This window comes from Symphodus melops (assembly GCF_947650265.1).
Source record: "Symphodus melops genome assembly, chromosome: 4".
NCBI lineage: Eukaryota > Metazoa > Chordata > Actinopteri > Labriformes > Labridae > Symphodus > Symphodus melops.
Window position 1 is genome coordinate 11876501 of NC_136694.1, and position 22960 is coordinate 11899460.

General features: G+C 38.7%; 3 protein-coding genes across 6 annotated transcripts in view; 1 reads left to right on the forward strand and 2 right to left on the reverse strand.

The window, feature by feature from the left end:
* atxn7 (ataxin 7) overlaps positions 1 to 7955 on the reverse strand; it is a 31271-nt gene extending 23316 nt beyond the window's left edge. Inside the window, exons 1-5 of one of the 2 annotated variants that reach the window (XM_079340801.1) lie at positions 7754 to 7955; positions 5794 to 5908; positions 2922 to 3022; positions 2251 to 2469; positions 1991 to 2059 (exon numbers count right to left, since the gene is read on the reverse strand). In XM_079340801.1, coding sequence (XP_079196927.1) covers positions 1991 to 2059; positions 2251 to 2461 — 280 coding nt within the window. In that variant the 5' untranslated portion in view covers positions 2462 to 2469; positions 2922 to 3022; positions 5794 to 5908; positions 7754 to 7955. The remainder of the gene's footprint in view (positions 1 to 1990; positions 2060 to 2250; positions 2470 to 2921; positions 3023 to 5793; positions 5909 to 7753) is intronic. The other variant, XM_079340802.1, reaches the window with a different exon arrangement.
* Positions 7956 to 9193: 1238 nt separating this feature from the next.
* thoc7 (THO complex 7) lies at positions 9194 to 11335 on the forward strand. The gene is made up of 8 exons (XM_079341293.1): positions 9194 to 9311; positions 9513 to 9633; positions 9721 to 9848; positions 10025 to 10111; positions 10675 to 10732; positions 10840 to 10906; positions 11011 to 11080; positions 11178 to 11335. Exons 1-8 carry the CDS (start codon positions 9293 to 9295, stop codon positions 11237 to 11239), a joined length of 612 nt encoding a protein of 203 aa, XP_079197419.1. The 5' UTR covers positions 9194 to 9292; the 3' UTR covers positions 11240 to 11335.
* A 192-nt stretch (positions 11336 to 11527) lies between these two features.
* Positions 11528 to 21847, reverse strand: LOC306822330 (interferon-induced GTP-binding protein Mx). Of its 3 annotated transcripts, none has more exons than XM_079341278.1 (13): positions 21780 to 21847; positions 18355 to 18552; positions 17554 to 17691; positions 17317 to 17471; positions 16303 to 16441; positions 16021 to 16219; positions 15834 to 15912; positions 15460 to 15582; positions 14084 to 14225; positions 13848 to 14006; positions 13000 to 13076; positions 12627 to 12887; positions 11528 to 12524 (listed from the first exon to the last, which is right to left on the reverse strand). In XM_079341278.1, the coding sequence occupies exons 1-13, from the start codon at positions 21793 to 21795 to the stop codon at positions 12300 to 12302; spliced, it is 1911 nt and encodes a 636-aa protein (XP_079197404.1). In that variant the 5' UTR covers positions 21796 to 21847; the 3' UTR covers positions 11528 to 12299. The 3 variants fall into 3 exon arrangements, with proteins under 3 accessions (XP_079197404.1, XP_079197405.1, XP_079197406.1); XM_079341279.1 differs by having other exon boundaries at positions 21751 to 21821; XM_079341280.1 differs by lacking the exon at positions 21780 to 21847 and adding an exon at positions 19011 to 19165.
* Positions 21848 to 22960: the final 1113 nt, after the last annotated feature.

Below are 22960 nucleotides of genomic sequence, written 5' to 3' on the forward strand. Positions count from 1 at the left end.
ACCTGTACGGTGCACTTGCATCCAGTTTATCATGTTATATCCCAGTTCCATGTTGTGTGTGTAAACCGTGGATAAGCCATTATTCAAACTCTGAGAGACTTGACAGCAGGACACCAGGGTATGTAAACACATGCCCTGGGTTTCTGTAAATGCAGTGACGGTAAAGACAACAGTGACAGAGATGGTAAGAACTTGTGACACAACTGCACACACAGACAAAAACATGGATACTGTCATGATCACGTATGGGGAGGGGAAAACACGCGTTTCTCCAGTTCCATTAAAACACTGTAAATATCTTAACCTGAATGAGAACAGCATAATGAGCTTGTAAATGTACTCATTGAGATATAAATTCTGGCAGACGAGCTTTTGTGCAATGACATCATTCGCATGAATAAGAAAGAAAGACGACAACTTCCAAATGCACACTCACAATCAGTGAGCACACAGTTTTTGGCCGTGCAGTGAATTGTCTGAGGAGGATTGTTTGTTTTCATTTTTTGGAAACCATTTTTTTTGGTATGACAAATAATCACAAGGGCTGCTCGACAGGAAATACATTTAGTTTAATTTTTTTTTTTTTTTTTAATAGAAATTTCTGAAACAGATTTTTTTTTTTTTTTTAAAGGACACATCTTTGTTTTCATCTTGACGTCCAAGCAGCTGTGGTCACCATCCCAAATGAGCAAGGTCACATTTCCTCTGCCTGCTAATGTGTTCCTTTGAGCAAAAACTAAAAACATTTTTGTAAACAAAGAAAAACATGAAAAAAAAACTTGTTGTGGATGTCTCCTTAAAATGTATTTGACTTTATCCTTTTAAGAAACTTGTGTTGGTGAGCTTCAAAGATTGTCCATGATGGTAGATTGTTGATCGAATCAAATTTCATTTCATGGTTGTTACTACCAACCTAAGTGGTGGGCACATTCTAAGTCAGCAAACAACAAACGAGTTGTTTTCCAAAAAAAACAAAAAAGAAAAAAAGGCACAAACTATTCTGGAATCGTGCGATGTGACAAGGAAGACAGACGATGTGTTCTTTTGACATAGTGGGTTCCATCACCTGACTTTATGTCAGAACCTTCCCTGTCTCTGCCCATCGCAGCTTCTCTAAGAAACACCATTTGTGAACTTTGTTCAGCTTCGATTAGAAATGCTGCTACCACAGCTACAAGCAGGCCCATATTCATCCAATCATATTGTTTTGTTGAAAGAGCAGCTTTATCTATTTGTGTTTATCTCATGATAACATTTCTGGGTGGGGAAAGTTAGGTCTGAATAAATCAAAAATGAACATTGCATATTGGTTGGCGGTCAAGTTTTAACTAAATTAAATTTTGCATTTTGGTCAACTTGCTGTCAACATTCCTTTTAGCCATATTTGTGTTGAGCCAGTGTGTGAAAATGGAACGATAAACATGCTATGTTTACATTACTTTAAAGAAACCATTCATAAGAAGCTGGGGTTTTTTTTCAATTTGCTTCTGTTTTGTTTTGTTTTTTATAAATGGCCTCTGATTTGTCAGGTTTTCCTTTAAAATATTTTAAAAATGATAAGCACCTTAAAGTATCACTTAAAATAACTCAAAGTATTTTTCTATTCAAATAAAGAGGCACATGAAAGACGGAAAATGTTTCCTGAATGAAATGGCACGTGGATACCAAACAACTACATTAATTTAATGCATTGTTCAAAAATCCTTTGCATTTTTTTTTTTTTTTCATATTATTTAGGCCCATTTTCCGATTAAGGCGAGTGTAAGTTGTTAACTCTTAATCTTTTTGAGATGCAGATGTTAGGGTCAGCAACCACCAAATGACAGTTTTTTTTAACTTTAATATCCGGTAATCCAGCCAATTCATGATGCGCATAATTTACAGTATGGTTTAAGTTGGTAAACGACGAGTGTTAAGTGTTTGAATCAATGAGCGAACCTCCAGAAACAAAATACACCTTTGGCCCGACAGTAAAATAAATAACACTCACCTTCTCTGCACAAACGCATGGCTTCTCGATTTTTCCCGTAGTCTTTGAAACTTTCTTCCAATTCAGCACCTGAAACGAGCCGATCCGACACAGACAAATAAATAGTTGCACTTGCTTGCCTACCCGTGCTGTTGCTACCAGTAGCGTTTCTTCATATTACACCAAAAACTGCATGCACTCGGCCAGAAAAGGGACGGGACTGGCAACTGCCGCCTTCAACCTCGCTTCCTCGCGCACATTCGGGACGCTGAGGGACTCACCGTCGTTGCCGTGGAGTTTGGCGGCGTCGACCCAGTTGCTCCAAGGCTGTCCCAGCATTATTTCAGGACTAGGCAATGATCTCCGCTCCACAACAGTCGCCATTGCTGTGGAGCCTTCTCCCCGCTGGATCTGCTGCTGCTGCTGCTTCAGCTGCTGCCTGGCCGCTCGGCGCTGCTCCCCCCTGACGTCATCCTCGGCCCTTTCCGACATTCTTTCCGCTACAATGTAACAACACAAGAGTCAGCGTCGGTAGCGCTCGGGATAGGAGGACTTTTTACTGATTGACACGACAAAACGAGTGTTAATTCACCGTACCCGCCCAAAAGAAAGAAGAAAAAAAAGACAGCGTGTGTGGCCTCTTTTTACAATCAACAAGTACGAAGCTTAAACAACATGTCATACGAAGCACTGAGAGGCCGTTTATCTTAAGGTTTAGGGGTCCATTGTTCGCTTTTCATTACATGCCATAATTAATTAATTGTCATAGTGGTAATTGTTGAACCTTAATACACACGATAAGTACATGCTGTGGTTTGTACCAGAGAAAACCGCTTGTTTTTTTTTTTTGCACAAATAAGTGCATATTTTACATAATGTATATTCCAAATGAATCACAACAACATTATGGTGTAGTGTAACATGAAATGGAAAGCAGCCCTACAGTACTTACTGTTTAATCTGAATATTGGCCCTACAGTAGGCTACTGTTTGTTACGTAACAACAGCTTTCATTGCAGAAACCAGGTTCAATGTTCGGATTTCTGCACAAATCTGCAAGGAGGCAATATCAAAATATTCAACATGTTTCCTTGAAATCCAATTTAGGAAATGTTGACATGAAACAACACACTGCTGGAAGTATGTGCAACATGACATTTATTTAATATAGCTTATTGATCAATATTTACCTATGAAGTCAGTGTAGTATGTTTATGTATATATTCTTTTTAAAAGCATATTAAATTGAATGTAAATAATCACAGAAAATGTAAACAAATTATAATCTGATTTGATTTTAGCGGATGATGGATATGAAACTACTGTTTGGTCTTATAAAGACAGCTACATTGCTTTCATAACTATCATTACAATACCAAATAATTATAATATAATAATAATCTTTACACTACTTTTCAGATGTTTAAAGACTGATGGACAGCAGATTTGTTTACTTTCACTTTCAAAATGAAATGTTTGTGATCAATCCAGACGGTTCACATATTCAACTGAAAAAGCAGTGATAACACTAACCCTGAAAAGAAGGAGCTCCTTGTGTTGTCTTGCCAAACAATTTTGTTTTGATCCTAATTATTCCTGCAGAGTTATTATCTAAATTGATTATGTCATAAACATTGCAAGACTTAACATTTGCTTTTCCCTGAATCTAAACATTGATAAATTGATTATATGCAGGTTGGTTTTTTCCTATAATCACTCATCAAACATTCTACGACAGCCACCTGTCAGTTTGACAGAAAAAAAAACGTGAACAGGTTAAGCAGCGTCCCGTGATTTTTTTCTGATATAAAGAGAAGCCTTGAGCAATACTGACCTTCATCTTCTGTTGTTTGTGTAACTCTAAGTTTAGAAATACAAATAAAGAAGGCAGTCCTTCAGATATTTCTAGTGCTTCACTGAAATAAAAAAAAATGTATCTTAGTCTAATCACTGTTTATGCACATCCCTAAGACAAACGGCTCCAGGGTATCACTTCAGACTTTTTGACTTAGAAAATCAATGGCCTCATAAAGGAACTTTTAAAACAGTCGGCATGGGACCAAGCATCTACGACTACACTAAAAACATAAACAGGTGTAACATCTCATGGAGAGTAAGACAGATTTCAGGTTTTAGTGCTTACGTTTTTTTGTCTGAAAATTCAAAGTTTGCATTTAAGTCATTCAGCAAGGAGTTGGTGAGACCCAATAAACAATTGAAAGGGTTCATCCACAGAACTTTTTTCTCTGGTAAACACACAGCAGTAAAAAGAGAAAACGAGTGTTCACACATTGAGACAACATGCATGCAGGTGCAGGACAAGACACGCACAAACTGCAGACAAAAAAAAGAGAAGTCTGCACACCGTTCAGCTCCCAATGGGCAATTTGATTTAAACAGGGCAACGTCTCCATCTACAAGGATGGTGTAGATCAGACTGTTCCCTGATTAAGTAAGAATACACAGCAGTAGACATCTAAGTGTTTCAACAGTCAGGCCCTTCCATTCTGACCAATAAAGACAAAACAAATGTAGGGTTTGTTTTTTAATAGGCACGCATTGAAGATGATTATTCACTTGGATGAATCACTTTACTTTTTAGTCACTGTCACACAGCCACAGGATAACTATATTTGGTGGAAGTTTCTTACAGATAGTAGCTCAGCCTTGTTTATGATCAAATGCTGATGCCTCGATACCCCCCCCCCCCCCCCCACCTCCTGGAACATAAGCCTCAATAGAACAGAAAAAAACACTCTAATCTCTGTATTCCAGCTGGGTTTTATTTGAGAGGGTTTTTTATGGGATAATAAGGAGCAAGATTGCTAATTCAAGGGGAATATAAACTTTATAGATTTACTTTTAATAGATTGTTCACACATTACATCACTGTTTTAGTTTCTGAACTAATCTCTTTCCAATACCAACAACAGTATTATTATCTGCATCTGATACTGTCTGACGTTCAGAATTGGCACCAATTCAATATTATAAACCAATAAGCCCCCGAAGAAAAACTTGTTTCAGCCTAATTATTAGCAGCAATAACAAACAGCTAAGTGCAAGCAGCGTGTACAGAAAGACAAATGGGAGTAATAAGTGTTTTTCACAAATATTATGTTAATTCTTTGAAGCGCTGTATCGGACGGATAGCGAATATTGACAGAGACTCAAGTCTTAGTAAAAGAACGTGTGTGAGACAGTGAATGGTATTGGAACATTTCTATTGAAGATGTAAATGTAATGATGAAAAATAAATGATTACATTTGAACCTGATGAAGGTTTCTGATGTGGCGCACTGTGAGGAATAATGCTGGACTGAAAGGTATGTTGCACTTTAGGAAAAAGGCGAATAAAACATAAACCTCATCTGCGATGTATGCAATCCAGCACAGCTCCATAATAACTACATCCTGAAAGTGAACTCCCAAACAGACCCAGCATGAAAAAAAAAATTTGGACCTGAAAGTGGACATTTTGATTTTTATGTAGGGAAGATGTGCTGGATTGTGCTAGGTGTAATTCTAAAGACACTAAATGTATAAAACAGTCAAAGTCATAATGAAAGGTGTTTCTTCTGTATGATCGTGTGCAATGATCCATGAATTAAAGTCTCTACACTTCATCAAATATACATGTCAAAGGTTTCTAAATCAATCATAACTTGTTTGTTTTTTTCTTATATGTGATTAACTTCAAGAAAATGCAAAGTTAGTAACATGTCACGTTGAAATGTTTACTGATTTCTATATGTAACACCAGTAAGCTCTGTATTCACAGCAACAGAAAACAGAAAGGATCAACTGAGTAATGAATCGCTTACCTTAGCAAAATAAGAAGAAAAAAAAAAAAAGGGGAACTTTTTTGTAAGTCAATCAGCCAATCCTCATCAGTTTCGGTGATCGCTGACAGCCAAACGCACACACTGGAGCAAGAGTCTGGAGGCAAACACAAGGTCACAAACGTTGAGGGAAGTCAAGTTAGAATCAGCTTTTTTTCCTGCTATTTCTTAAAAGAGGTCAATTGAAAATATAGATATCTCATACTTTGCCAGGTGAGGAACATGTAAAAGATTTGTCTTCATTAAAAACAGACGTCAGTTATCCAATCTATTGAGTATCATCTCTAAACTCCCTGTCCTCTCACTCACTAATAACTCACATTTCAGTATTATTGTCTATACTGATTCAAGAAATATTGTTACTCTGCATATTCTAAGTCGTCTAAAGTAGATTTGATAAACACGCAAAAACACCCCAAACACAAAGTCTTACTGATGAGAACTTGTGCATGGATTATACTTACTTTAGACAAACATCAAGAAAACTGTTGTCTGGCAACATGTATGTAACAAGAAAAAGAATCATAATCACAGTGTTCATCAGATGTTTAAAAGCACACTGGGGCTCTTTGCTCACACTTTTATTCCTGGGGTAAAGGTCTGATCTTTTTCTGTACTTCAGAGAGACACTGCTTCACATCATCAAGCACTTCAGTTAAAAAAAAAAAAAAAATCCTGTTCATTTCTCCGCAGTACTATTAACATGAGTGATTTCAAAAGGTTTAACAACGGCTATATTGTTTGCTTTTGTCAAGAATTTGTCATAACCAAAGTATATCAAACAACTGCACTGTTTCTATTACAGAGCAAATAACAATCATCAGTTTATATATATATATATAAACCCAAAGCCCATTGCATATCACAGGTCTAAAGGGGGTCAGGGGGGAATGGTGGCTGTAATGTGCTCTCAGATGATGATAATGCCTTTGTTGTGACCTGTATATCATTTGCCTTGATATTAGCACAATGTGATGCAGTTGAAATCCAAGTCACAATCATGTTAACATAAAAAGGCACAACTACTTCAACCCTCTAGGGTCGTTGAATGAACAAATTTTCTGTCAAGCTGATGTTTTCTGCCATCACCTGCACCAACATATAAGGACTGACTTGGGCATCCACTTCTGTATGAAAGGTTAGAATATTCTGTCTGATCTAACATATCTATCTTTATCATAAATTGGCAAGCACATGCATTATCAAATAAAACAATCGACTGCTGTTGAATGCAATAGACTCAAATTGTTCATTTCTCGTGATTCCAGAAGCCAACCATTTGGACAACAAAATTGCACAACATTGTACAGATATACAAATATATGATTCAACTGATATTGGCATCCAGCTCCAAAACAGCAGTATGTGTGAGATACTGCTGTGGAGATGTGTTTCATTCAGCAACTTTTATGAATGGTCTGGTACTTCGACAAACTTGTAGTTTAGGCTATATATTCATAGAAGTTTGGGTTCTCCAATGGTGGAATATCAGAATCGGTGATTGGCATAATATCGTTTTTTTTAATTTCCACAGAAATGAGGGACTTTCCATTAAAAAGGTAGGTGACAACTTTATGGAACAACTCAATTAGCTTGCCTACATAAGCCAGCTTTTTCATTGGCAAGCCAAACTCCCACCTCCACCAAACACTAACCACACTGACATTCAATAACTTTCTTTTTCAGAAAGTAACACTTCATAGGATAGATGTCGTAAAGGACAGTGCGTAAATGAGATGTAGTGTCGTGAAAACTGTCTTCATGCAGTGTTGGTCTGTGACTGGTACAAACGTTACTAGAGAGCAGTGGAGGCTACATTAGCCAGCTAGCTGTAGTCTGTAGCCCAGCCATGACTAGCGTTAGCGAGGAAGCAGGCAGGAGCCTGACAGCACAGCAGAAGTCATTAGCAGTCGTCACGGATCGACAAAAACTTCCCTCTTACCCAGGCTCTGGCTTCTGTAGACGAAGACGGGACACCAGGCAGATACAAATCAAATGGATGCACTGGGCAAAGGAGACAGAAGACGGTGGGAAAGAGCGAGTGCAGTGCTCAGCCTCTGTGGAGGTCTTCACCTGGTGCTTCCATGTCTGTTTACCAGACTGCATTCTGGGACAGTGACGTCACTGCGCCAGGACGCACGCACGCACGCACCCACTAATGACTTAAAGCAGCTTCTCCATAATCAGGATATTTTTGGTCTGCTGTCTTCAGGCAAACACAATGACAAATACTGTACATAAGCTGGGAAGCGTTCTCACGAATCATGTACTGCAATCATTTCATGTTTTATTGCCTCGGATGTTGTCTTACCAGAGAGAGCATCTCCTACACTTTTTTAAAAAATATAGTTATTACTTTAATTAGCTTATGTTTTTTGTTTGCTTTTTTACTTAAAATTAAGCTAACTATCTACTTGAACTTGAATCTTTTGTGGCTTGTCCCTTAAAAAACTCTCATAAAGATAAGGATACACTTTATTGATCCCTTGTAACAACGTTTGGTTGCAAGAAACAAGAAAACAGGGAACATCAACAGCATCAATGGGGAAAAAATACAATAGAATTAAATAATAGTAAGCATAAACACTGTGCACTTTTGCTCATGGAAAGAAAGAGCAGATTAAAATCCGTATTATTATTGTATTGTTTAAAGTTAAATGTTTATTAAGTAAATACGGGAAACACCTCTTCAATCTGTTATTTATGCCATTCTATTCTTCACAACAGAGAGACACATGACATGAAAAATGTTTCCTAAAATTTGTCAAATTATATTTTACTTATGATCATGTCTCCCTCTTCTATTGCATTTAATTACTTTTAAAGCGATTTTTATTGATTCACCAATGCATTGCAATAATTATTTCCCAATTTAAAATCGATTAAGGGAAATCCCGAGATCGTTTTTTAGTTGTAATGACACCCCTCTCCACTGAGGGCACTGTGGGTGCTGTGAATTCAGGTCAGGCATCATTGTTCAATTTACATACAGTTTTTGGCCATTCCGTAATAGCACTGTTGTGTTTATTAGAATGTGGCAGCAAATTCAGCTCAGGCATAAATGTGCATTTAACACACTGTACTTTAAAGTTTGTATCATTTGTTTATTAAAGAATAATGCACACAATACACACAATTATTTAACATATATCAGAAGGTACTGTGATTAGTTATTTGTGTATTCCTGTTATCTGTATGTATTATGAAATCGATATCGAAGCACACTGATCAATATTGAATTAAATCGTTACCCAAAGAATTAATATCGAAGTGAATTGTGAGGTTGAGGATAATAAATAAGTAGGATACTTGTCACATTTTTGTGTTTAATAAAGCTCTTTAAAAAAAAGTCAACTTTGAAAACAGACCCTGCTCTCTTCTTCAGCCAATCACAGACCGGCATGTTTTGTTCACTTCCGGCGGTTCAATAAAGTTATCTTACCAGGTACAGACCATAGACTGTAAAAATAAGACCATAGACATGGGAGCTGTTACAGATGGTAAGCTATTTTGCAAGTTATTGATTTCAACTTCCTTGTAGGATACAAGCTGCTTTTGGATCTATAAATACCCAGTTAAACAGACTAAACGATCATTTATAGCAGTCTGTTCACAAAACAGCAGCCATGTTAGCTCGCTAACAGTTAGCTCCACTGCCGTTCAGTGTGTCTAAAAAGTGTGTTTGTTTTCCTTGATTTCAGATGAAGTTATCCGAAAGCGTCTCTTAATCGACGGAGACGGGGCTGGTGATGACCGCAAAATCAATTTGCTGCTCAAGAGTTTTACTAAATGGTGTAACTCGCCTGGGAGCCCGGAGGAAGGGTACGTCAGCCTGGAGACCTAAAACCTGGACCTGGTCTCTCTATACAAGCTTCAAGTAATTCATAATCCGCCTCTCTCTGTTTACAGGTTCACCCAGTATCAGAGGATGTTGGGCACACTGGCCCAGTGTGAGTTCTCCATGGGGAAGACGTTAATGGTTTATGACATGAACCTTCGAGAAATGGAGAATTATGAGAAAATTTACTCAGACATAGGTGAGAAATGACCTTTACATACCCCGTTGTTTTTAAGTCATTTGAATACTTGTGTACAACAGTTTAGTTGATGTTCTTTCATTACATACTACATCTCTATGAAGTAAACACATTACATTTCACCTCTCTGTACATGTGGATGGTAAACTAACTTCATCTCAACCTTCATATTTCAGAACAAAACATCACGTCTGCTCATGAGAAGATAACCGAATGCAAAAAAGAAATTCAGAGGGCAAAGAGAATAAGAAAAAATCGCCAAGGTAAGGATCAGTAATCTAGTATTATTGCGATTGGCCTTCGCAATTATTTACTAATTTAATTCAGTGAAATTGAGAAAAAAGAGTAATCGGTACAGAAAAAAAGTCTAATAGTACAGTTTAATGTTTTCCTTAAATGTTCTTAATATGAATTTGAACACAGAACATTGGATGCATTTAATGTAATGGCTCCTGTAAGTTTATTCAGTGGTAATTCATACAAAAATATTGTTTAGTTTTACAAGTCAAACATCAGATCTCGCATTATACAAACAGAGGAAAACAAAGGAGAAAAAAAACACCCAAGATGAGATTTGAGGAGTGACTACAGATGGAGAGCGAATACATCCCAAAGTGGAAAAGGCCCAACAACCTAATAAGTTTGAGATTTCAGAGAAGCTAAAAGAATGGAGTGCCATGAGTAGCCAGGTTTCTTTCTTTCTAGTTGTAAACCAAATGTATCCATCGGTTAAGATTTAATGCTAACAATATAAATACAGAGTTGTTGTTTTTATTATTATTTGTGGTTAGTGTCACACATTCAAATGTTCATTATTTCCTTCCAGAGTATGATGCTTTAGCTAAGGTTATCCAGCAACACCCAGACCGACATGAAACACTGAAGTAAGTCATTGTATCATCATTTCATTTGGGTATCAACCTCTTCTATTGTTTTTATTAACCCTGTTTTGATTCTGATCATGTACTTCATTTTGTTTGATCCTTTACAGACAGCTAGAGGCACTTGACAAAGAGCTCCAGCAACTGTCTCGGATTAAGGAAAACGTAGACGCAAAGGTCAGGCTCAACTAAACTAACGTCTATTTTTTCCTCTTCAGATCTGTTATTTCTTGAACATCTTGTGGTATTAAATTTTGAAATCTCCCTTTCCTCCTACGCAGTTGGAGTTGAGAAAGAAGCAGTTCCATGTTCTGCTCAGTACCATTCAGGAACTACAGCAGACCCTTGATAGTGAGTATTCCTGTGTTGTGCTTGCTGGTCTGAACGGCTGTTTTTTATGTTGTGTTCATTCTTTTAAAAATGACCTCATCTTCTCTGTCTTTCTTAGATGATGAGAAATCAGACAATGACGACAACAATATGGAGAGCCCGACTGGGAATGATGAATGAACTTGTGGAGATACTAACTAAAGATCAATGAAGCAACCCTCTTAAAAATGTATTGTTTTTGTATGTTTTTTGAATAAAAGTAACTTTCCCAAATCACATGCCTGTTAAATTTATTAGCCAACATATTGACTTTTTAGGTGTGCGTGTATGTTTATATAAATGTGTTGCCCATTTGTGTCACTCAATTGGAGGTTATTCACTGAGGTTTCTGAAGTAGCACCCTCAAGAATGACATAGGTAAAACATGGGATGTCACACTCATAATAATGCATATTACAAAAATAAAAGTTATGGAATAAGATAAAAGCTTTACTTTAAGGTAGGCAGGTAATTTCTGAGAACTAGCATGATTTTGTAAGTAGCATTCCCTCAGTAGTCCATCTGCTCATGGCTTGCATTGTGTTGAACTTGATCATAATGTTTTGTTTGACTATTTTACCTCTAGCTTCCAATGTTAAACTCCGTCAGCGATCAGACTTTGAGTGTGGGTTTGTGCACGCAGGGAAACCGGCAGGAAAGATTGGTTAATGAATTGGTACCTCGTCACTGACATTGGTCATATTGTTTACATGTTTTCAACTGCTCCAAAATGGTGGACCAACATCTTCAAAAGTGTATCTGGACAAAATTGCGAACTTTGCCTTTAATGGTTGAAAGAAAACAATCTTAATCATTGGTGGAGAACTATCTGGAATTGAGAACTTTGTATTCATTTCTGAGAGTGAAAGATTACATGTCCTAATTGATTGCATGGATAATGTTTAATCTACAAAATCCAAATATGTTAACATGTTTTTATGATAATCAAGGATTTCAAATGTTTTGCTTCTAAGCAGGGATTTTATTGTCCTGTGAAACCACAAGGGGGAGCCAAGTGCGCAGTAAGACTCAGGACACGTTCAAGCCATGAGCAGTTAGTTGAATAAAGATGAACATATCCAGCAATAATGGACCGTCAAGAGACAGGCCTCGGCATAAATTGAGGGTAAATGAGACCGGATTCAAGGTCAGAATTCCTCTGCACTATTCTCGCTGCTGTGAAAAGAGGTAAAAGGCTTTTCTAGAACTCCACCAGGAACACGCGTGCCTTCATGAGGCGTTTGAGGCGGCTTTGCAAATTGGCTCTCTTGCTGCCAATGTCAGCATCCTCCTTCAACAAGAACTCTAAATTCTCCTTTTCCTGAAGCACCTGCATCATCTCCCTCTGCAGCTGGACAGCAGACTCCTGCAACATCTGGTAACGGATCACCATAGGGATCTGGTCTGCCAGACGCTGGCTCGCAATCTGAAAGAGGAAAATGACAGAACATTTTGAGGAGATGGATCATTGTTTCATGTACTGTTTTTACGTTTTGTATCTAAATCATCCTGCTACATTAAAGCTTACTCTGTAATAGGATTTCAAGTGCAGCATCAGCTCCTGAAGTGTCGCTTGGTTATCTGGACAGTACACAACACTTCTCGAGGTTCCTGATACACAGAAATCATCATTGTCCTCATTCTCCTCATTCTCCTCTTTCTTTCTGTCACTCAAACTGCAGCTGTAAGTCCGGTCCTGAGAGTAAACAAGCAGCTCCATCTTGAACTGAGTTCTCAGAAAGGATTCAGCAGAGGATTCTTTTTGTTGTTTTATGGCTTCGATCTTTGCCTAAGAAAAAGATTTGGGTCAGTCTACAAACAATTAAGAATACTGCTAATCACATTATTGGAGTCAAAAAAAATCCATAAGCTACATTGTGTAAATGTGAAGTTCAGGCTACCTTGGCTGTTTTTACAAGGTTAGGATATCCAGTGAAGCTACTTATGGCCAGCTGTACGAACACCTTCCTAACAGCATCTACAGGAAATGGAAAAGCAACATTATGTGTGAAATATAAAACTTAAACAAATCTGTCATTTATTTATTTTAGAGCTGTAAATAAACAAAAAAAGGGACAAATTCCAGTTATGAGGTAAATGCAACGACTTCCTAAAATCATACATTGAATTTGAAATTAGCAATCATGCTCAAGTTATTTAGGACGTCTACTCTATTTTCTTTGGTACAAAAAAGTAAACCTCCTACTTCAACCATGCTTAGTTTAGCCCTCTACCTTTGATTCTGACACACAAATTGAAAAGACAGGAGACGAGAGGTGGAAAGGGAAAAGGTGAAAGGACAGCTTCTTATTAACTTGAAGAATAGTCAGTTGTATAACAAGATAAAAAATAATGATATAATATTTAAAAAAATGCAGAAAATCCAACCAGAAAAAAAATAAGGGATGAAATTTTCACAGTCAGAGGGTCAACATGCTTGACACAACATCTATTTTAATGGGTGTTAATTTTGGACAAAAAGATGGTGTCGGTGTGCAGTGGCCATGAATGGTAAAACTGATGTGGAATAATTCATTTCTTATCTTTTGCTTCATAACGAGTTGTGTCAATTGAACTTTGCTGGATTTGATGTGAAAGCATAAAAAACATAATCTTGTGGACCCTGGATGACTTGCCTTCTTAAAAGAAGCAGCCTGACACATTTCAGATCATTTGCTTGACCTTGCAAGTCCTGAGACTTGCACATGCCTAAATGATTTATTCATGCAGCTGTGATCCACTGACGCACCTCCTATATCTTTGAGTCTCTTAACAGCAGGCTCCTCCAGTTGTTTGATCTGCTCTCTGACCATGACCTCAAAGGTCTTGTAGTTGATGAAGCCAGGTAGTTCTCTTCCTCGGTACATCTCCTCATAGTCCACCACCTCTCTCTCAATCCTTTCGTTGACTGCAACACATGAAAGTATATTTCAGGGTTCTGCTGCTGATTGACTGCTGTAGACTACTTCTAAATAAGACACTCACACTTTAGTCCTGATTTCTCCAGGTGGGCATTCCACTTCCCAAACTCTTTTCTGAGCGTAGAAAAGACGTTGAGCCTGTCTCCACACTTGAGCTCCTCCCCTGTAGTCAGACTGATGGCGTCTTGAGTGAACGCTGTCACTTTCTGCAGCACACATTGAAAGGCTGAAACTGTGTTTTATATTTTTCTAATAAATAACTGAATTTCATACATAGTGGTGAGCAATGTTGGAAGGTTTTCAATCAGTGCAATTGTAATGATACTAATGGTTATGTGTTTTTCAATCAGGAACCTTACGAAGAAATTTCAAATCTGGTTGGCCTAGAGACATTCCATGAGTGACGACAAAAGAGAACACATCATTGGGACTTTGAACAATACGTATCACTCCTCTGAAAGCCCAGCATGCACAGTGGGATTGTATTAAAGTAGGTGGAGTGACATCTTAAGCTGTTCGACTGAATGGTTTGAGATGCATGATCAAAGCTCAGAAATGATGTGTTCATATCAGGCAAGATCTCACACTTTTGAATTAGAGTTAAATTAGGACAGGGCGTTGACAATTGTCAATACAATTTCCTATGGAAACTGCCACAGACTGAAGTTGAAGTCAGATCTGTAATTAAATTGTCTAATATGCACGGCTCAAATACAAACATGTTCAAAACACTCAAATATTTCCTGGCAGCTGGAGGTCCACAGCTTTTTCCTGCCAATGTGTCTCTTGTTCATATCTTTCCTGACGGGGGGGAAGGATACATTAAACATCCATAAACTGCCTTCAGATGCTCTCTGGCGGTTTGCGCAGGCACAATCAGGAAAAAGAAAGTCCTGTAGTTGGAGAATGGGCTCTCTGCTCTCACTGAACGGGTGTGTGTAGTCGTATGATCATACAGTGCGTCTACCTTCAAACATGACAGAAATTCATCTGAGCGGTCTGGAGCAGCTGATCTGGCTCTCCTGCAAGCCTAACAGGGTGCAACTGGGCTGAAATTAAACCTGACTTCAGAATCAGTATAAGCCTTAAATTCAACTAAATCAGGTTTAAGCCTGGACGTTTGAGTGACGTTCATTAATAAAAAGGACTTAACCGCAGGTCGTCTGTGTTTAGAATTATTTCATTTAACTACATGTTGAAGAAATAAACTGGTTCGGTGACCTTTTTTTTCTTTTTTTATCAGCAAGGTTGAATTGGAACTTTTTTTTATTAACATGATTAAACTTTTATTTGTTGTAAATAGTGTACCAATTTTGGGTGCTTCCGCTAGGAGGCTCTAAAACGACATTTTGTATTTCATTGTATTAAAAGTTGCAACATCACTGTGTAAGTAATTGCCTTTGTGGCAAGGAAAATGTTGTGTTAAGTGTAAGAGCTCACATCGATGAGGAAGACCATTCTCTCAGCTGCATCAGATGGGGGCCCACTTCCATATCTCTCCAGCTCTGCATGGGTCTGTTCTAGCTTCTCCTCAATCTGCTCTTCAAGTCGAGGCAGAGATTTCTGTAAATTACACAAGGGTCAACATTTTAACTCCAAATGAAATATCATATTGTAAAAATGTTTATTTGAGAGACAGAACAGTGGATAGAGTTGGAAACTCACAAAAGGGAAAGTGGAGAAATGTGGGAAAGTAGCCACAGGTCGAATTCAAACCCAGGGATTTTAGGGTTGGAGCATTTGTATATAACAGGGCAAGCTAACCTCTAAGCCACTAACGGCCCTAAACAGTAAACTTTTAAGTAGTAAATCACCTCAATATGATGCACCAACTCAAGTGTGAGTTTCTCAGCCAGTTTAGGAATAGTCGCATGCTCTTCATTGTAGAGAGTTCTGCAACATGAAAATAACAGTACTAAGTACACATGCCAAAAATTGCAAAACACAGCACTGTAAATAAAAAAATATATATATATGTCAACCTAAAATACACAAACTTACTGAAAGTACACATGTTCTTGGAAGAAGGCTTTTTCTCTTTCTATTGCTTCAGTAAGAGACACCTTGTCAGTGATCTCCTTCTGCCCCCTGCACTTGACAATCATGTAGCCCTTTTGGAGGTGGATCACCTCGTTATGGACAATGTCCAGGACCGTCTCTTCAGTTCCTTTGTCCACCAGATCAGGCTTGGTCAAGATTCCTAAGAGGCACAACGGTGGCAACTATATAAGAGTTGGATAGACACATTTTCCTTCTCTTGTTGCAAAATCACTTTGAATTTACCCAGAGTCCTCTCTCCTTCAGGATCCACCTCCTGGGCCATCTTCAGGGCCTCTGTGGTGGCTATGTCCACGTTACACGGAACAACCACCAAGCTGATGGTTTCTTGTTTTTTGATAAACTTCTGGATCAGCCTTTTGATCTGAAAATATAAATGCATTGTATGATAAATTAACTTATTTGTTTCACAGCTATGAAATCACTGTTGTCCTCAGGTCTGTATTTTATCCTAATTTATTGTATAAATCTGAAAAGCTGTTAGCCTTGCTAAAGGACAGGTAAGGCATTTTGTAGTTTTGCAACAATATCAATTGCTTTTCAGTCATTGATGAGATGAGGGATCTCTCTCTCCCTCTCTCTCTCCCAGCTTTCTTATTTTATAGTTATAAGATACGTCTATAGTGACAAGCAGTAGCTTGTCACTATCTTTGTATTCTAACCTCTCCTTTTGAGCTCTCTTAGGTTCCTTGGGACTGTTGGTGAGGATGGCCTGCCCAAACAACCCCCCCCCCCCCCAACCTATCCCATCCTATTCTTCTTTCTGCATTTTGTCCCATCTCCCCCATCCCATTTTCAAGCCCAGCACAGTTTAGCAGATGGCTGTTCCGTCATGAGCCCGGGTCTGCTGAAGATTTCTGCCTGTTAAAAGGAAGTTTTTTCTTGCGACGCTATGACGGATTAAGCTGGGCTCTTGTAATATAGCCATCAGTAAGGTCCTTTACCTGCTTTTTGTAAACATAACAATGAGCATGGTCTTGTTACCTGCTCTTTTGTTAATGTTAACAGACAAACAGTAAGGTCCTTTACCTGCTTTTGTAAAGTGTCTTGAGATAACGCCTGTTATGAATTGACGCTATATAAATAAAGATTGATTGATTGATTGATTGTGTATGGGTTGTATGTTCATCTTTGTAAATAAAGATATATAATAGATAATTGAGACCTCACAATCAATTTGACTAGTTCTTTCTATAAAAACAGCTGCTAGCTTGTTTTGGGGACACTGAACAAGTTCACCTGGTCTCCGATGTTCTCTGGTTGTCCTTTGACAGCCACCCTTGCGATACCGGGCAGATCAATAAGCGTCAGGTCTGGAACATCAGGAGAGGCGATTTCCAGACTGATGAGATCATCACTGATCCCCACACCGACCCCAGCCATTTCATCCTGAGCTGTAAGGAAAAGGCACAAAGTATAACCATCATACAGTCCTTGGGTTTTTAATTGTGGGTTTAATAATACTGTACACTGCACCTTCTCTTATTTTTTTCTCCACGTCTGAAGGATCTTCAATTTCTTCCTCATGGTTCGTGTAGCTTATCTTTCCAAACCATTCCTCTCCTTCTCTCTTTCGCTTCATCTTCAATTCAAGAGGGCATCTTGTTACAATGCCTGGATGAATACAGAGTGATAAAAAGGGATATATTCTGAATGAGGATATGTTCTAGATATCCATGATATCCAGTGTGCTTATTAAAAACAGTAAAAGTGCGCTGCCCTTAGTTGACGGCTCAAATTACTAGAAGTGGAGAGAACAGAAAGGAGGGGGAACAGAGGAGGAGTGAAGAGTGAGGATCAGGATGACGATAGTCCACTCTAGAGCAGACATGTCGGAAGTCGTTTTACTGACAATGTTTCTTTGCGGGTATAAGTACCAGATCGGCTCGGTGACCAGATCGGCTCGGGGCCCTGCGCTTGATGGTGACGTCACACAAATTTACGCTTCCCACGATTGCACATTAATTGGACGCTGTATTGGATCACCCCCCCCCCCCCCCCCCCCACACACACACACACACACTTTAAAGCAAAAAAAGAGAGTTGCTTTAAAGTGGAATCACACAAAATGTTTTATTGAGTCGGCCTAACAATAACGAAATATTGCAAATAACTTTAATAATAATCAAATACGAGTAGGTGTATGCACTTCTGATTCCAATCTGAATTGTTTTTTGATTCACCAGTAACACAAACATCTGTTGATCTTAGTTCTTAAAACAAAATGATCACAAAAAAATCCTATGTTATTGTAATATAGGCCTACAACATACTCACCACTTCCCCTCGGCAGAGCCACCCCGGACAGCGCCTCCAACACGGAGCTCTTCCCCGAGCTCTGGTCTCCGATCACGGCGATAGCAGGCAGCGCTAAGTCCTTCTCTACACCCAGAGAGCGAAGAGAGTCAATGAGATCGATGCAGGGACGCACCTTCTCCTCATACTGCTGGTTCAGAGTGTTCATGGTGATGTTTTCTATCCAGTAACGACAAAAAAACGTTTTATCAATGAAGAAACAACGGTCAGATGAAACGCCAAGTGAAAGTTTTCTCCGCTGAAATGAGCCTTGCTGGGACTGAGGTTATAAACTGAAGTGGAAGATATGTGCAGTGTTCGTTGCCACGACCATTTGCGCATGGAATCAGGATGTGAAGTTAGGTTTCGTTTCGTCTCTTCTCAACCTGTTTCCTTTTGCTCTCAACAGGATTAAAGGTTTCATTTACCTTGAACACAGATGTGAACATTAGGATGCGGAGATTTTACAGTCTGATACAGTCTCTGGATTGAGTTGTGTTAAACGATGCTAGAAATGCTGTTCTTTTAGAAACCTTTTTTTTTACTCTGAAAGGTTTGTGGTTGAGTAATCCTTTAAAATATCTTTAATAAGGCTACTTTTACAGTTAAGGCTTTTCTTTCTAAGTGGTGACTCTTACTCTGTATTTCTTTTCCTCCAGTGAAAATCACTGTAATTTCTGAGCAGATGATTCAGATCTATCATTATCATTAAATGAAAATCTTTTGCTAGACAGAAAAGTAAATCAAATACTGTTTCGTGAGCACAAGAAAGTCTTCCATATTCACAAGGTATGTGTCCGACATTATCCCAATGACAACTTATTCTTTGGCCATACTGTTCACATGACCCTCAATCCTTCTGGACCCTCAAATTCAATAAATGGTGTCAGGGCGACAAGTCAGCAAGACATATACTGTATATAGTGCTGTCTTGATATTTTGTCGAGCATGGATAACAATTACATATGTCTAATGAGATAAATATCCATCCATCAATCTATTTTATTTGATTTAGAATTGAGTTGCAGTAGCAGCAGGCTAAGCAAGTCAACTGTGAGGTTTCAGTTCAGTTTTGTTTTTCTGGTGTAGTTTTTGTGTTGTCTTTTCTCCCCCTCCCTCTTCTGGTTTTCTTCCTTCTGCGGGTATGTGAGTGGCAGAGGGTGTGGCTGGCTCCTCCATGCAGCAGACAAGGCACACCTGACTTCTATCTCATCATTTCCTCCATAAAAGCCTGGCTTGCACTCCACTGTCTTGATATAATTCCGTCTTGTTCGGTAGTGCCACCTTTGCTCTCAGCAAATTGTTTGTAGCCTGTTTTTTTTTCTTATTTCTAGTTTTCGCTGGTGTGCCTCCTGCTTTAGTTCTACTTGTCAGAGTTCCCTGTCTTCCTGATCTTCAAGCCAGCCAGCTCCCTGCTCTCACTGCCTGCTCTTTTTGTTTTCCCCCGTCGGAACATTAAATATATTTTTGTTAATACTATTTTGGTTTTTGTCTGTCTTTGCATTTTGGGGTCCGCCAAACGAAAACCCTTACATCTCTCTAGCCGTCAACATGATCCAACTCATCCTTTGATTCTGAGGTGTTCCCAGGCCAGATGGGATATACAGTATAATCCCTCCTGTGACCTCTGGGTCCACTCAGGTCTCTTCCCAGTCAGGTGCGCCTGGAAAATTTACCTGAGAAAGGCATCCATCTTGGAGTCATTCAAATCAGATGCCTGAACCACCTTAATTGGCTTCTTTGGATTCAAAGGAATAGAGAGCCTCTGAGCTCCTCACCCTATCTGTAATACTGAGCTCAGCCAGCCTCCAGAGGAATTTTATTCTGCCCAATGATATCTACAACCTCATTTTTTCAGGCAATACCCAGAGTTCATGTCTAGAGGTGAAGGTTGGAAGAAATCGACAACAAAATCTAAACTGTTTTAAGGGAGCAATAGCCTATGTAACTGATATCAAGTATTAAAATTGTTTACAGTAGACCAACATTTAAAACATTGAGCATAGCTATCTTTCTCAGCCTCCTCCTCTTAGTTGATGTATATGTTTATTTCTCAAGGACACTGAAGCTTCAGTGTATCTCTGCAACGGTCTTGAAACGTTTTTGCATTGAAACCACTCAATTTATCAAAGGCATGTTGTCCGGTCAAAACAGAAACACACCATTCTGGACTGGAATCGAAATTTTAAAAGGACATATAGACATATAGAAGACATATAGACTGGCACAGGAATGAGTCCTAAAATCCAGAAGTGAGTTAGCATTTCAGCACCATGGATCCTAACTCTAAAAGTCAATGAGGATTTTGAGTGGGTTTGTGGCTGGACGTCTGAAATAAGGTCTGTGGTTAACACAAGCTTAAGAAATGTTGATGTTTTGTCAGGCTAGATAAACTGCAGTAGATAAGACCCCCACTTGTGAATATGAACGTTTTTACGCGTACTTAAAATGGCGGTTGCTAACAAGTAGCAAACTGAGACTACAGTGGTTGTCGCAGACAAACTTCAGCACACCGGGAGCTCTCTCAATAATACTCCTTACAGCCTCTAGTCCAGTTGTTTAGTGCTCTTGTTAATATTAGATCAATAAAGAACTGAGCAAATTGAGCAAATATCCGATAGGAGAATTCTTGTAGGAACCGTCTGCATCATTACTTCCAAAGACAGAGAAGCTAACACTTCAACATAGCATGTTTCCTAAACTTGAATGATATAGTTAGGTCCTTAGTCCTTTAAAGCTGAGCTCCCTCCTCACCAACCATCATGTACAACGCCTGCATTACTGCCATGCTGCACCAATCCGCCTGTCAATCTTACAATTCCTTCTTACCCCCACACATGCAATGCACTACTTCCCTATAACCATGACCTTGGACTTGGGGGTGCTAACCCTATCCCAACTGCTTTGCACTCAGCTGTCAGAGGGACTAGAACATCCCACGAACCAGTCTGCATGCCCAGGACCCTGCATCAATCACCTGACCCCCCATGACTAGGGGAATAATGTAGTAAAATGTAGTTACTTTACACTTAATGTAATTTGCACAGATAATCTGAGGATAATCTTGCTTGATGGTAAATTTTGTATCGCTTTTACTGTTCCTTTTGTCATGGTTTGGTTTTGTATGTTATATTTCAGAGTTTGAGTTCCGTTTTATTTGTGTTGTGTTACTTTGTGTCCTCATGTCCTTCTACATTGTTTTTAATATTGTTGCCTGTTTTACTTGTGTGTTAATGTTTCTTAGTTCAGTCTTTAGTGTTTCCTGAGTTTTAAGTTGTAGATCTGGTCTTAAGTGTTTCATGTTTGACTGTGTAGTTTTCAGTGTTCCCTGCCTCTCTGCGTTTTCTCTCCTGTCTTGATTACCCTGATTGTCCTCACCTGTCTCATTAGTCTCTGTGTTGTCTTACCCTCTTGTCGGTTCATTGTCTTTTGTCTGTGCTACTAGTTGGATGTTTCCCCGTGTTTTACTTTGTTTTTCTCCAATAGGTTTTTGGATTTCTGGATTTATTATTTAAGTAAGTTTTGGTTTTGCCTTTTGTTTAATACAACCTTTGTCTTTTTATCTGCAATTGGGTCCTCCTCCCTTTTTTCTGCCTGCACCCATGACACCTTTTCTACCATTCATTCCTTGCTGTAGCCTATAGCGTGACGCCTCCTTTTTTATGAGCACCTGAATCCAATAAAACAGGATGAGATGAATGCAGATGATGATTAGTTTGATTAAGTTCCTGCTGTTTACTACCCAAAGACAAAAGCTCAACAGGTCAAACCCATTAACGGAATGCATGCATCATCTGTCATTCCTAAGTAGCATTCGTTCAGTGTTCATCGTCAACACCCCAACCGTTCCCCTCTGTGCTCCCTCAAAAGCCACGCCCCTCACTTGCGTGCAGTAGCACCATTGGTCCAGAAGCAGACCTGAGCTTAATGTTTGCATTGTGTAGAAACTACGTCGTGTCATATCTCATTTAACTATTCTACTCACTCACTCACTCACTCACTCTACTTTACTCATAATACTTGTATAGAGTAGCCTAGAGGATATGCAGATAGACAGGCGCATGATAGGTAAAAACTCCAACGGATGACAGATTTTCTTGTTTGCCTTTTTGGCGCACAAACAATTAATTTCTATCAGTAACTAAAGACAATTTCAACAAAAAAGTGTATCTGGAGGAAATTACCAACCCTGCCTTTAATATAACTTAATTGTAAAAATAAAAATGTACACTGAGAGGATATAAAGACCTGTTAAATGTTTTCAGTTTTATTTCACAATTTCAAAACAACAACTGGATTAACATGAAAGTTGTACACATTTAACAAAATATGGAACAAAGATGTGAATATGAAAATACAATTTTTAGATAAACTTCTGTTTGTAAAAGTGAATACGTCAAAGCACACATTAGAGACTTACAGGGAGCAAAACTTTTTCACCACTTGTATTCTTGCTACAGAAGAGTGATGTCTACTGGGGGCTCATTGCATTTAAACAGACAGACACCAAAACGTTGCATTCCGAGAGAGCTGTCTTATACAGGGTCACAAACCTCCTCTGGTGCTTGATTCATGTTATATTTTGAAC